This window comes from Schistocerca americana, chromosome 2 (assembly GCF_021461395.2).
Source record: "Schistocerca americana isolate TAMUIC-IGC-003095 chromosome 2, iqSchAmer2.1, whole genome shotgun sequence".
In the NCBI taxonomy this organism is placed as follows: domain Eukaryota; kingdom Metazoa; phylum Arthropoda; class Insecta; order Orthoptera; family Acrididae; genus Schistocerca; species Schistocerca americana.
Genome location: NC_060120.1, coordinates 243618966 through 243634985, shown reverse-complemented (window position 1 = coordinate 243634985; position 16020 = coordinate 243618966). Strand labels below are relative to the sequence as shown.

The window sequence follows — 16020 nt, the reverse complement described above, 5'->3', positions numbered from 1 at the left end:
TTTATTTTCTTGTTTTTGAATTCAGCTGAACGTGTAATGTGCAGTAATGCAAAATACTCTCTTATGAATTAGCACCTTTTTCCACAGACACCTTCATGTACCACATATTAAAAAGAAAAACCATTTCTCTGTGAAGCTACACTGAATTGATTTCAGTTCTTCACCTCTATTACCTTAATTACTGTAGAATGTAATTCAGCATATTCTGTGTAGGTCCTACGAAGCCTCTCCCTGTAGTATTTCTTCCATCAGACAACTAGCACTATATCTGTGGATATCCTTCACTGTATAAATGACTTACACATTTATTATTCCCAATTAATATCTTTATTTATTAAGCAGTTTCTGCATAGTAGTCAGTACCACACCAATTCTGCTTCTTCTTTTTCTACTGACTCTGCCTAATATTTCATGCTACAAACCATAATAAGACTCTTGACAGTGTTTCATTTAAATATCATATTTCTCATTTAACTGAATATCGTTTGCCAAATATCTATTGTCATGCAAAACAGAATGCTTGATTGTGTCACTCTGAGTGCTGCATGTTATATGTTCATATGTAGATTGCTGTATAACAGTACTGCTCCTCAATTACATTATGTAACTTATCTCTGTTTCAGTTATTGACAGCAATTATCCTCTTTCTTTTGCTACTTGGTTCAGCACATGCCCAAGAAATAGCTAGGATGCTTCGGTATGACATTACAGATAGTGAAGAAAGGCAGGGAACTGAACCTGAAGATATTGACTTTTCAATGAAACGCACACCAATTACAAATAATGAACTCCAGTTACAAACTGCTGAACATGAGCTTTTGGGTGAGTGCAATAACTGCTCATTACCAGTTTGTCATATAGATGATTTTAGTGTGATCCTCTTTATGTTTACAGTAGATGAATGTTCTTCTTTTGACAGTTCATAAAATTTATTTGTTTGTCATGAAAGGAATATGACATTGTTTAAAATTACCAAACCCTGTACAATATTGATATCATTATCGTGTGTATTAGAAAAGACTAGTATAAAATGTACTATGTATGTATAAAACAGCTTCAAACATCTGATTACTTTCCAAGTGAGTTAATGTGTTAAATATTTGATGTTAAACATGTAAGCAAGACAAAGTTTAGAAAAGGTTTGAAATTATACTTTAACCCTGTGGCGATTAGCGTCCACTACAGTGGACAACTGTTAATGGTCACTTCTTTGGCATTTTCGATCAGTCCTGAGGCTGCAAATGCACACAGTTCACTGCAGTGTGCACTCCCTACTGGTGTTGTGTCCTGCATGCATTTGCAGCCTCATGACTGACTGGAAACGCCAGAGAATTGACCATTAAAAGTTGTCCACTGCAGTGAAATTCATGCACCACAGGTTTAAGGTTTTTGGAAATTGATAAGTGTTCTCATTGTGAAACACTGGATGAATACAATCTGGATAATTTGAGCTCCACTGTAAGCAAGAGCAAGTTCTTCACACATCTCAATGTTTATGATGTCATATCTGCTGGACTATATGTCATACTATGATATAATTTTGCAGGTATATTCAGTGATATATGTAGATACTGTCTCCAAACAGTGTTGCAAATAGAGTTGGTGGCAAAGAAGTAATGAATTTAAAAGCCATGCCTGATGCTGAAGTTCTACTGCATGAACAGTGAAAACGTAGTAAATGATAAACTTTTTTCTTATTAGTTTGTGAGAAATGTCACTAACAATAAGTGTCTCAGAGATTTGAAATTGTATGTAAAGTTTGCTGGAGTTTGCTAAGTGCTCTCATTCTCAAATATTGGGTGAATGAAGTCCATGTATCTGTGTGCTGTCAGTTACGCTGCTTCGAGACAAATACACAGTTTCCAGCTGTAATACTTGTCTTATTGTGTTCAACTTTTAACTAAGGTTGTATCTCTTAATTAGTAGATTATGGCATCATTTTAAATTTTGAAATTTGGCCAATAATTACACAAAGTATTGAAAATCAAGTTTCTGTTGGCCCCGGAGGCTATTATGCTACCTGCAACTGGTACAGGGTTCAGGGATAGTCACTTAGTAGTATTGATGGTTTATGACACAGCACTTTCACACAATGTTGATTCAGCAATTAGTGACATCAAACACTTCTGCTGTTACCTTTATAAGGTGTGCATTGGCCATGCAAAAACTGCTGTAGTAGGTGAGATGCTATTTGTGGTGATCTTTATTCAGACATTGCTAACTCCATCTGAAAGCCCCACTTCTGCAGATTGCTTCAACAACTTGCAACTCCAAATCAGTCTGCTAAAAGACTTCCAGGTTGTCCACTGTTCTTTATGACACAGAGGCAGTTCTAATGCTTTAGATGACAAGAAGCGACGTGAAGCTGGTTTGCAAAGTTCCTACCTCTCACACATAGGTTGACTTATTTGGTATACAGAGCCAGTCTTCTTCTCTGGATAGCTGGCCATGTCGATCTCCAAAAACTTCTTCTCCGAAGAATAATGCTAGTTAAGGGAATTTATCAGACTGTCTCTCTACTCTTGAAATAATTTGGTACTCAAAGAATACTTTTAGTTCAGTCATGGTATATTTCAACTTCCACAAAAAAACAAATTCACCACTTCTCATATAAATATTTGAACTCATACGAGTCAACCAAGTCGTCAAACATTAGGCTCTATTAGGATACATTTACAACAGGGTTGGTTTAATAACCACCAGAGAATATGAACATGTCTTGCTTCTAGCAAGTCCAACACATGAATTACTTAAAAGTCTGATCTCATTTCTTCATTTGGTCTTAACAATCATCCCAGTCACTAAACCACCAAAGAATAGCACAGGCTCTTCTCTACACTATGAACTCTATGGATCGTACAGCAGGTACTTGTAGGCCGCCGCGTTGTCCACATTTTGCTTGTGACTGTTTTTAGACTGCACACACAAACATTCAATGCACAGTAGGTTGGATTCGTCTCTCTCGCACTTACGTTTAAAATATTGTGGGTTCGAGATGGAGGAAGGCCAAGTGGTTCTAGAATTTACATGGAAATTCTCGAAGCACTACATATTTCCCCTCTCAGATCGAACACGCGATATTTTATATACCATCATTATGTACATGTATATCACATAGAATAACAATTCGTCTTTCAACAGTACACCTTGTTCTTTTAATAATCGTGAATACCCTTTTTCTTTTTATTTAGCTACTCCTTATTTTTTTTCATTTTACTTTAATTATAAAACGCGAATATTTCAATCAATGTTGGAGTTAGCTCTTTCAGTAGGCCTAAAAATCGTGAGGACCAATTTTTTATTTTATTTTTTCTGCTCTTTATCCAATCATAAATTCCAGGTGTTCAGGACACTTGAGTACTTTATTCTTTATTCTAATTCCTTGTACTATTTTTCCTTAGTACATACTAGTATCATTATTTATAGTAGTTTGTAGTCTGGGGAAGTCTGGGCAAAATAAAAGTGTTCCCTTTTGACACTCGTAAACTTACCTAAAACATAATAAAGCTAGTGGTGTATAGAATTCAAACTTACCAGAATAATTCCTATTAAATGTGTGACTTCTGTCACGATACTGTCCTTTTCCCCTAGGATCAGTACCTATACCTTACATGTGGGTTGATCCTAGAAATGCACTTCCTTCTTCTGTTCTGGTACGTACACCCCTTTATAAAATATCCCTATTCACCAGATCACAGGTCTTCCTATCTCTTTGTAGGTACACCTGCCCTTTATCCTTAGCAAATGCTGGGTATGTCCCCCTTATCCTTTATGAGTAGGCCTCATGGTTCATTGTCCTAGTATACATCTTTATGTACACTATAATTAAATATTTCCTGGTAAAAATAAATCTATTTTACACTTCACACTAACTTCTTAGTACCTCCTCTAATACCCTAGAGTCCTCTTCCACTTCTCAACTTCTATAATCTTGTAGATACTATGTCTACACATATTATTCAACTTGTAGTAGATACTATGTCTACCTGTATTAATCAACTCTTAGTAGATACTATGTCTACACATAATGATGGAGTCCCACTACTCTATGACTCACGCACACTTGATCAGAGTGTTTTCTACCCTGACTTTTCTTAAATGATTATCATGATTAACTCCAACCATGCTTATCACTGTTTTATGATTATTCCACAAGCTCTCTCTATACACAAGATAACACCAAAAAAAAGGAACGACGTAGAACTGTCACTTAAAAAACAATGTGTGTATCTTTCCAGATGTACACATATCTTTTTCCCCTACAACCCTTGGTGGTTCTTAATCCTTCTAATCTGTAACTTCATTGTTTGTGTATTCGTATTTCTTTGTGTGTATGCAGAAGTGTTTTTGTGTAGTCTGATTCTTTGGCCTTCTTATCTGAAGATAAGTTGAAGGTTATTGGAAACCACGGAAACTAGGAAGGACTTCTGTGATAGAAATAGATGAATATGGAAAGAGGGAGAAATAGCTAGGTCCTCAAATGAGAAGTAAGAAAGGAAAAAAGGTAGATGTGGTTGCTAAGATTGAAGAAGAGAAAGAAGACAGCCCCAAAGACAGGAAACCATTCCCACCACACTTCCCCAGGATCTCTACCTCGCCGGTACTTGAGTGAGAAGCCGGAGGAGGTATGGTGTTAAATCGTCTCCTACAGAACAGACATTCCCACATTCACCGTTGAGGTCCGCGAAGAAAATCTTACCAACCCTATGGAAATGGCAAATAGTGAAGAATCAGGCACACTTGTTTGTGAGGGTCGTTTGAAAGGTGTGATGTGTGTTTTGTGTTAGTCACGATTTATCTGTCAGTGTAAATCATGCTTTTACCTACACTACCCACCCCCTTCCGACATCGATACAAATCCTCCCATCTCTCATAAAAGGTATAAAATATTCTGTACCAAGTATAAAATTATATATTCCATTATAACAGTCATTTAATTAGTCAAACAATATTATGTTTTCCACAGATATAATATTCCATTCAGCTTACAAATAAAAATATGCTTCAATGACTTTAACTCGATTATCTTACATTCAGTGTGAGAATGGTATTCTCATGATTTCAGAAATTATTTTGAAAGTTATGTGCCAGGTATGGTTTTCCCTACTTATGTAGAACTATGTGACAAACAAAGGATTACCAGGCAGCTTTCAAGAAAACAATTTTTGGAATCATTGTAATTATGATTCATATTAATAGAATAAACAAGTTTAATGACGTTGATTTCACCCAGACTTCTGGCCACAGATTTGCACAGAAAACTGGTGAAGAGATTAATTACAAGGACTAATTAAGGCAAAAATAAAACCTAACTGTATGTGGAGACCGCGTCAGCTGCAGTCGACATTGCAATCGAAACCACGGGAGAGAATGGCTGGCTAGGCAAATTTAATCTATCTTATTTCAGGTATAATATGCGTACCAATTCCCACTTCATGTCACTGCCGAGTAAAGTAAGGATAAGTTGGGGCGAGCCGGGACGAGTCATGAAGACAGGTAAGGGCAACCCTGGAACAATAGAGGGAGACACAATCAAAATTCCTAGCGGGCACAACCCTCTAACAACCGAGGACGACGCAGTCAAAATTCCTAGTGGGCACAACCATGTAACAACCAAGGACGACGCAGTCAAAATTCCTAACAGGCACAACCCTCTAACAACCGAGGATGAGGCAGTCACGCACCAGGAGCAATTTTGGGTGACGTGATCACAATTTCTCTAATAACCTCCAAGTGGAGGTTGATAGAATAGTGTAAGAAGTTGGGGGAATTCAGTGCAGGTAAATTTTATTACAGAAGAAACACCTAAAACAGCTCGGGATCTGATGGTCGTCACTCTGCCCGTTAACACAGAATGTTAACGTCCCTGGTAGATATACAACTTTATGTCCTTTACATTGTACTTTCCTTTTTATGACCCAGTTGTAGGATCCACTAAAAATAATGTCTTGGGATGGATTACTGTTCGAACCCGGTATGGTCCTTCATACTTTTGGAAAAACTTGTGTGTGCTGTTTTACAAGGGCTAGGTCATCGACATTGTACTGTGGTTCTACAGCTTTCTCATTATGCTTACTCACTCTTTGTCATGCCTTTTCAACTAAATTTCGAGAAACTATTTCCTGATTCAGTTCATAGTTGACAATAAGATGTCCAGGCCAAGTAAAACATTTAATGAGAGGTTTTCCTACAAAGGGTTTGCCTATTACTTCCAAAGGTGTTAATCCAGTTGATAAATGTGGTAATTCATTTAAAATAAGTTCAAAATCTTTAATTTTCGTTGCCCATAAGGTATGTTTTTTGTGGCAGTAGGTGCAGCATAATTTCCCAATTTCGTTGATAACCCTTTCGTACAGGTTATAGTTGGATATTAATACTTAACGAATATTCTTCCATAGCTAGAAATTCTTTAAATTCATTATTGACAAATTGTGGCCCATTATCTGTGAGAAATCGTTTTGATTTTCCCACCTCCAGAAAGTACTGTTGCAAACAGTGTATAACCATCTGTGTATTTACTCTTTTGATAGGATATAACTTAACGTATTTTGACCAGCACACTGTGATGACCAAAATGTATGACACATCTCCCTTTTCTGTAGGAACTGGTCCAAAAAAATCTGCTGCTGTAAGATCGTGTAACGATTTAGGAATAATTTGATACATTTTGTATTTAACATGAGTGTTACTCTCTTTCACCTTCTGACAGAGTTCATAGGGCCTAAAAGATGCTACCTTATGTCTTAGCTTCTTAAAACAATAGAACTTATTCATATGAGCTATACACTTTTTCATTCTGAAGTGTCCATGTCCTGTATGAATATATCACACAATTTCACTTTCCATTAACTTCAGAATGCAAATGCACCAATGTTGTGGTGTTATACTGTCTCTCCAAAACAAATTATGAACCTACAATTTTCCACTTTCCTGCTTGATTAGGAGGTAAGGAATTCCTGATACATACAGCAAACATTTCTGAAAAGTAGGGATCGTGATGGATGTTGTATGTTATTCTTTGGGCCACCTCTTGTATCCTGGTGTGAGTATATTCTACTGTCATAAAATTAATTGCAAAAATTACGGAAGTCCCTCCGTATGTTTTAACTCTTCCATGCCTACTGGTAACCTAGACAAAGCGTCCAGTACAATATTCTCAGAACCTTTTACATACTATATCCTAATGTCATATTCCTGTAGGAACAACATCCATTGCATTAATCTAGTATGTAACAACCGACTACTCATTAAAAAAGATAGAGCTTGGTGATCAGTATAGACATGGATTTCTGATCCCCAAACTAGTGTTTGGAATTTTTGGATACTCCATACTATTCCCAATAGTTCTTTTTCAGTAGCTGTGTAATTTAATTCATGTTTATTAAGACCACTGCTAGCAAAAACTATGGATCTACGATTTACATTATGTTGTGCACACTCTCCTTGAAAAAGTTCTTCTGCGATACCCCGAAATTTTAAATGGCTCACCCATACTCGGATGATGTAATATGGGTGATTCTACCTGTGCTCTTTTTTCATTTTCAAATGCATCATTTGGCTCTTGATCCCAAACCCATGGGTATTCCCTTTCTTAATAATCATAAAATTCTTGGGTCGTTCAGTTCTTGACATTGTATATACCACCTATAGTATCCGGCCATTCCTAAAAATCCCTTCAACTGTCTTACATTTCTGGGGGATGGATTTTCTTTAATAGCTTTTATGCTCTCAGGATCCGGTCTAATCCCCTGCACCCCTACAATATGCCCTAGAAACTTAAGCTCTTGTCATGCAAAGTGCGATTTAGACAATTTCGCTGTAATACCTTTTTCTTCAAATTTTTTCAGGGTCTTACTCAAGGTTAGACAATGTTCTTCCCAGGTAGCAGAGATTATGAGGATATCATCTACATATATTATTAAATCCTTCAATAAATCTCTTCCTAATGCCTCATCCAGAGCACATATAAATATGGATACTGAGATATTTAGTCCGAACAGTAACACATTGAAATGATATGATTTACCATCAAACAGAAACACTGTATTCTTCTTTGATTTGCTAATATCCCGCTGTCAGGACCATCATGCTAAAACACCTTGCTTTTTCAAATTTGGATACTAATTCATCGATGTTAATTGGTCTGTCTCATTCTGTCTCTATATGCTTATTCAATGTATGCGCATCTAGCACTAATCGCACACCTCCTGTAACCTTTTTTACCACTACTAAAGGGTTATTCATGACGCTAGAACTCTGTTCTATTATATTGTTGTCAATCATTTTGTCAATTTCCTCCTTAACTGCTTCTTTCAAACTTACCGGTATTGGATATGGCTTACAGAAAAATGGAATGTCATCTATGATTTTAAACTTACATGTGTAATTGCTGATATTACCAGGGCAATCGGAAAATACTACTTCATATTCCATTAGAATTTTATATAAATCTAGTTTTTGTTCACTGTTCAAATATTAGAGATTCATTTAGTTTGTTTTGTATGTCAGCTCGATGTGATACAGGATTTACATTATCGATCTCTGGTGACTATCGTGCTGTAGCAGTTAATCGTAAACATCGACATTCTGTTGTTTGTCGTGCAATGTAATTATCAGTTACAAGTAGTATCCAACATTTACTGTCATCTTTACCAAAGCAAATAAGATTTTCCTCGAAATTCAATATGATATTAAATTCTAATAACCAATCTAGGCCAAATAAAACATCCCTGTTAATATTTTATACTATTAAAAGTGTTTGACGAAATCTGATATTTCTGATGTGGCAGTTCACTTGGGTTTCATGTTTCATAACCTCACTTTTCGTTCCGGCTATACCAACTGTGGAAGCTCCAGTTACTGGTAACAGCAGTAAGTAATGCTTAATCTGTAATGTGTTAAGGAACACACTAGAAATGGAGTGACACCCCACTCCCTGAGTCTATAAATATGTTAACTTCAGAAGTCTCCATGGTTACTGCTATTATTGGTTGTGGATTGCTGGTAGTCAAGCTTGGTTCTTTCAGTAACAACCATTCTTTTGTAGGTATTTTGTGTGTGAAATTAACAAACTTATTCTGATTTTCACTTTGGTGTATGCTCTTGTTGCGATCCTTATTTAAGGCATCAAATGCGTCCACAAAGGACAACAATTCTTCTACTGTTTTCCAGCTGCTACACAAGATGTCTTTTCTTGCATAGGTAGGTAGGCGTCTGATTAAAATTCAAACTAACCCCTCTTCTTCCATTGGCTTATCTAAGTACTTCGCTCGCATTAAAAGTCCAGTCAGAATACTTTCTCATTGTTCCCCGTGTATTATTGTAATACTTCAGGTCCCACAAATCTGATATTAGTTTTTTGTGCGCACTAACGGACCAGTATTTTTCCTTAAATTTCTTCCCTAAGAAGAAAAGTTCTTGATATTTACAGTACCCCACTCTCCAGCTTCCCCTAAAAGGTACCCAACAGCAAATTCAATCTTTTTTTAATCTTCCCAGTTCTTTGGCAAGGCTTGGTTAAATCTTTTCAGAAAATGAGTGGGATGTACTTCCCCCATCCGGCTTAAACTTAGGGAATTGCCTAGGTAACCCTGAATTGGCTCCCCATTGTAAACCCGTCATTACCTCACTAGTCAATACCACATTAGGAGAAGTCATCCTCTTATCTACCTTGTCCTGAGTAAGTTTGAATTCTTTTCATAATTCATCCATACCTTTCTTGGTATCATTGAGTTCAGAAGATAAGACAGGAGATACGTTCTCAGAGATTACTCTCACGGCAACTTTTTGGTCAATTATTTCCTCTACCTGTTCCTCCAGACTACTTATATTTATTAAGTCTGAGGTTGCTAGTTTCTCTTTAAAGTTTCTTTCCACGTTATCTACTTGATGTTAACGCCTGCAATTTGCGATTGGACTATCGGTATTAACTTATCCTGCTTTTCAACACTCTCTCTCAAATTGTGCAGGCTTTGCTTTACAGCATCAAATGTAACTTTACATACATTTTGAAATGATCCTAACTTCTCACTAAGTTCAGATTCTACATTATTACATTTATCTTCAATATCAAATTCTAACTTCTTTTCAGCTCCTGAAATTGCTCGTTTTGTCTCTGATTAAAGTCAGTGAACAGTTGATTTACATGACTGCTTAAAGAACTAGTTGGTTCATGTTTCAAATCTATTTTAAAATTTTCTACTTTAGTAGTTAAAGTGTCAAATTCAGTTTTCAAATTTTCCATGGGTTCACATAAATGGCTAAATTCCTTACTTTGTTCATCTACTTTAGCACTTAACAATCCTAAAGTTTCACTCTGAACATCCAATTTATTATTTAATTGAGTTTTCACTGAATCTAATTTAAGACATTGAGCATTTGGAGTTGTATTTAGTTCCTTTCTTAAAGAAGCATTTTGAGCAGTTGAATCTGTCCTCTGGCCATCTATTTTATCATTTAAAGTTTTGATCAAATTCACTAATTCAGACCAGTCTGGCACCTACTTACTCACTTTCATTGCCATGGCTGGTTCTGAAGTTTCTCCAACCAACTGGACATTTTCCATGATTTTACCAATTTTAGATCTAGTAAGCATTTAAAAAAATAATTCTAAGTGTAATAAATACACAAATACAGTCTATTGAAAAGTTTCTTCAACTTTATACTGAAACAATTATTGTTTTATGCTCACCTGGCGTAGAGTTTTAGGCTGCGTCAGTGAGCAGGTGTGGAATCAGCGCCGGTGAACAGCAACTGGTGCGGGCGGCGTTGGTTGTTGGTTTCCACGTCGGCGTCACCACGATGTGTGTGAGAGCTGTATACCCCCCCACAGTGGATCTTCTTAGTTGAATTATTCTCGTCGTATCTCTTCTCAGTCTAATACGTCGAGGTCTTCTTTCTGTTCTTTTAATGTTATTACTTCCTTATGTCTTTCCCTTTGCTGCATTCACAAATTTCCTTGTTCATTTGATTTCTGGGCTAAATCAAGTTTCTCGTAACTGTTTTCTCATCTTGTTATACTCGGGTGCTATGGCAACATGCAACATCAACTTTTCTCGTTTTCGTCTCTGAGTCCCATTTGTTCTTCGAGTCCTTTTTGACCGGTCGCCATGTTCTAACTTGTTAGACAATAGAATGTGTGGAGTAAATATACAAACATTATGTATTCACCAATTAACGAGGTGTTGGTTTATGCAGAATAACATTCTCGCATTTCACACATAAATATCTCTGTCTTCTCATATTTCACTCATATTTTGAGCTTTAGAAACGAATTATATAAACATTCATAAGCGAGTTGGTTTAAGAACCACTTGTAATTTATGAACATGTCTTGCTTCTAGCAAGTCCAACACACAAATTACTTAAAAGTCTAACCTCATTTCTTCATTTGTTCTTAACAATCATCACAGTCACTATACCAGCAAAGAATGGCACCGGCTCCTCTCTACACATACACTGAAACTCTCTGGATTGTAAAGCAGGTACTTGCCGGCTGCCGTTCAGCCGCTGCGTCCAAATTTTGCTAGTGACTGTTTTTAGACTTTCACACACAAACATGCAATGCGCAGTAGGTCGTGTTGGGAAGCAGCCTACTCACGCCATATCGAATTCATTTGCTTTCCATTGTGTGCCAGCCTAGTTCGCTGTAACTAGCTATGACGTCACCAATGTTGCGCAATACCTTAAAAGTAAAGTAAATAATCTGAAAAGTTAATAGCATGTCAGGAATGATGCTAAAATGATAATGTGTTAAGTTTCAGTTTGGTAACTTTTAACAGTTTTCGAAATTTGGCCGTTTTGCGTAAAAACAATCAGCACAACAGGAAGAAGCTAGAAACTTCAAAATTTATATTTGGATTCCTTTTTCATTGTAATTTAATGGAAACAGCATGCTAGATCCCACAAAGTAATATTTTGGTTGAAATTCATGATTTTCTGTTTTTGTGTCCTAAAAGTACAGAAGCAAGATAGATTAAGTAAGTGATTAGATAAAGCTAAGATGTTTAGACTTAGGTAGAATGGAGATACACTATAATAGCAAAGATGCGAGAAGTTTCCAAAAGGTAGCTATAAAACTATAGCTGTAGCATCTCTTCAAAGGGGAAGTTCAGAGCTCATCTATTACGTGCAGTACAACTAAAATAATTCTCTCACTAAAAGTATTTAACCTAGCCACATCAGAATTTTATTATAGATACTTACCTTTGTGCTGATAGCACAATTAAATTGAGAGCTTCATTGGCCTTCAGCGAATGAAGCAATTAATTATTTAGTAACTTGGAGTGGTTCTCTGCTAGCCCCTGTGGCTATTCAGGAAGGCAAATGTTGTCGGCTGCACCTTCAACAGTCCACATCAAGGCTATGTAAATAAGAGCACTGTGAGCTAGAGCAAGGCCCCAGTTCTCTTCTAGATTTGTATCAGTGCGCACTCCGTGTCAGAAGCCGCTTCACGTTTGTGCAGTTGCAAGGAACAGCCTTGGATGCCTTATTATGTAACTCGGTATGCACGTAACAGTCAGTTCGCATTGGGGTAAAGTGCTAATTGTGGAATGACTCCAGTGATTTATTCTCAGTTTGAGTATGTCATATTTTCATGTGTCGCCGCAGGACAGACCTTCTATCATTACTAGCATGGCGTTTGATGAGTATTAACATCTAATTTTGGCGAGCATTCACTTAGAACATTTACATTGATAACGGTTATTGAACAGTTTCATTATCTAGGTATAATAAGATCTACGCAATAGACTCTGAACAGCTCTGATAGTACAACAGTATATTTATTTGAAACTTTACACTTTATTGTTTTCAGAATATAGTGAAAATTGTTATAGTAAACTGCATTTTCTAAGAATCCCAGACATCATCCTAAATCCTCAGAGTAATGAACTTCAATGATCAATAACTTTATTTCTCCATTAGAGTGGGCCCAGTGAACTTTAATTGCAGGCAACATGTATTTGCTAATCACTTTCTGGTTGCAAACATTGTAGTTAGAGAGCCTGTGTTGAGAATGGCAACAGTACTATAGAAATATAAATTTTCCACTCACCGCCCCCAGTCAGATTCGTCTCTCTCACACTTCTATTTACAATATTGTGGGTTCAAGATGGAGAAAGGCCAAGTGGTTCTAGAATTTACACGGAAATTCTCGAAGCACTGCCAAGTTTCTTACTTTGTGTAAGCCATTTTCAAAAAGTTTGAATATTTCATGCCTTTTATGGACTCAGGCTTGCCACCATGTTTTTCGTCATGGATGTGCTGGCTGATATACATAGAGAGGGTGGGATTGAGAAGTTTCACCACTTCTAGGTGAATATGAGGAGTTGAAACGGGGGTCAGGCAGTAATAAGGTGCGGCCAAGCTGGCGAAGAATGCGCCCCTGCACCCAGCACTGCCTGCCAGAGTATAACAAATAAGGCACGCAAATTCTGGAATGTTCGTCAGGGGTGCGACCTGATACAACTATATCGTCCAGATAATTGGCACAACCAGGGACAGCGGCACACAACTGCTGCAAATAAGACTGAAAAATAGCAGGAGCCGAAGCACAACTGAACGGAAGGCGGCAAAACTTGAACAGTCCAAGGTGTGTGTTGATTACAAAATAGCGCTGCGACTGTTCGTCGAGTGGAATCTGAAAGCATGTGTCCCGCAAGTCAACCATGGAAAAGAATTTTCCCGTACCAAGCTTATCAAAAATGTCTTCAGGACGCAGTAAGGGGAACGTAGCTACCACTGTCTGGGGATTTACTGTTGACTTAAAGTCAGCACAAATATGGAGACGACTGTTTGGTTTCTTCACACACACTATAGGCGAAGCCCATGGCGAAGCAGAAACAGGTTCAGTTACACCATTGTCTTGCAAATGCTTAAGTTCAGAAGCTATGGAGTCACGCAGTGCGTGCGCACCGGAAAATAGGCATGGCATTGTGTTTGACTACAACATGCTCTGCAAAGTCCTTGGTGCACCACCAAGGCCATCACAAAAGAGTTCAGCAAAATCATCGCATAGTGCAGCAACACTTTCTGCGTGGTCACTAGTGTTGATGCAAAGTACATTGTCCTGAATTGCAAGGCCAAAAAGTTCAAATGTGTCCATGCCAAAAATGTTAGTAGCATCACTAGAGTGGAGCACATGGAAAGACACTGTATGGGTCGGTGCACCATACGTGGCTTCCAAACTACATGTGCTGAGTGCTGAGATTTCCTGTCCAGTAAATGCAGTCAGTGTGGAATGTGAATGATGAAGCGGGGACGAACCAAGCAAGTCATATGTTGTTTTGTTCAGTATAGAAACTAATGCACCAGTGTCCAGCTGCAAGCAAACAGAACAGTCAATGTCCAATGTCACAAAAAGTTTCCTCGCATCGCGCTGAATGTGAGAGGAAGTGTCTGGCAAAACTTGATTCAAACAACGAGCTATAGAAGCACGTGAAGCAGAAAGCTTCCAATAAATGGCATTAACATCCCTCGGCAGATGTGAATCATGATCATGGCGGTTGCCGTTTCGGTGATGCCCACTCGAGTCACAGGAGACAAGTTCGGAATTATTGTTTGTCTTACTGCACACAGTTTGCACATGTCCTTTATTATTACAAAAGTAACACTGTGCTTGACGGGATGGGCAACTGTCCTGTGGGTGAGTGCGAAAGCAGTTCGGACAGGATTTCAGTTTCTTAGAGGGTGCCTGGTTTGAACCATGTTTACGAGCGCATGAGCGGCATGGCGTGGCTGGCCGTGCTAGCGGGCGGGAGGGCACATGTTGTGCCGCACTAACAGTACACACACCCGGGGTCACGTCGAATGCGGAAGTAGCCATGTCTAAAGTATCTTGTCTGTCTAGCAAGTCCACAACTTCCTGCAAAGATGGGTTTTTAAATTTGAGGATTTGTTCGCGGATGCGATGATCCGCCACATTCTGTGCAATAGCGTCTCTAATCATTATATCCGCTTATGAGCGTCCACATGAGCAATTACAGTCACAATCAGAAGTTAGTCCTTGCAGGTCAGCTAACAAAGATTTATACGACTGAGTAGGGCCACGCCGGAGACGAAAGAATTTGTATCGTGCAGCAACCACATTTACACTGTCACGGAAGTGGGAGTTCAAAGCATCAATCACTTCGTCGTACATTTTATTTTCTGGGCAGGTGTTAAGAAACAATTTCACGAGCGCACGGTACAACACAACACCCGTACAATGAAAAAGGCAAGCCGCTCTGTACCTGGTATGTTGTAAGCTGCGCTGTGTGCCTCGAGCTGGGTGATGTATTCTGGCCAGCGTTCAACGTCAGGATTGAAGGCACGAAATGGCGGAGCCGTCGCGACGGCGTCAGTACAGGCGGTGGCATCGGAGGTGCCGAAGTAGCTGCAGTTTGTAGTGTGACCAGTCCATTTATGGCAGCAAGCAGCCGCGTCATTTGCTGAGCCTGAAAACAGACAAGATCGGACAGTGTAGCCTGTTCCTGTGGCGAAGCCACGGTTTACACAAATGAAAGTCTATATAGCGAAAGGTGGGAGCACGCAGATACAGTCACTCAAACACACTGGGGTAAAAAAAAAAAAAAAAGGCAGCACCAAGCAAAAATGGAAAAGATAGGAGATACAAAAAAAGTCTTGTCGCCATCTTTTGTATCCCGTCTGGAAGGCGGCACGTGGGTAGAAGCAGGAGCAAGAAAATTACATCAGTACTGCAGTGAGTAAAAATGGTTTACTGGAGCAAGAAGAATACATAACTTTGTACAGATGCGAAGTCTTAGACCCATCGTATGTAGAGCAAAGCTGGCTGGCTGCACCTGATGAAATGGGGAGAATCTGTAGCGATGTTTGTAGAGCTCTCCAGCGCCAGCTAGAGGGCACTGTCATCGGTGTCTGTCGTAGTGCCAATCTAAGCCGTGGCATCGTAGCTATTGATACCACAGTTAACTCCTCCCGGAAGCCCCAGTTCTGCAGGCTGCTTCTGCACCTAGCAACTCCAACTCACAGTCTGTTAAAAGACTTCCAAATTGTCCACAG

At 38.5% G+C, this 16020-nt stretch overlaps 1 protein-coding gene across 1 annotated transcript in view; it reads left to right on the top strand.

Moving 5' to 3' along the window:
* The window catches only part of LOC124595742, a 152690-nt gene that overhangs the window by 29406 nt on the left and 107264 nt on the right, over window positions 1-16020 (top strand). The window contains exon 3 of the mRNA XM_047134618.1: window positions 624-822. Coding sequence (XP_046990574.1) covers window positions 624-822 — 199 coding nt within the window. The remainder of the gene's footprint in view (window positions 1-623; window positions 823-16020) is intronic.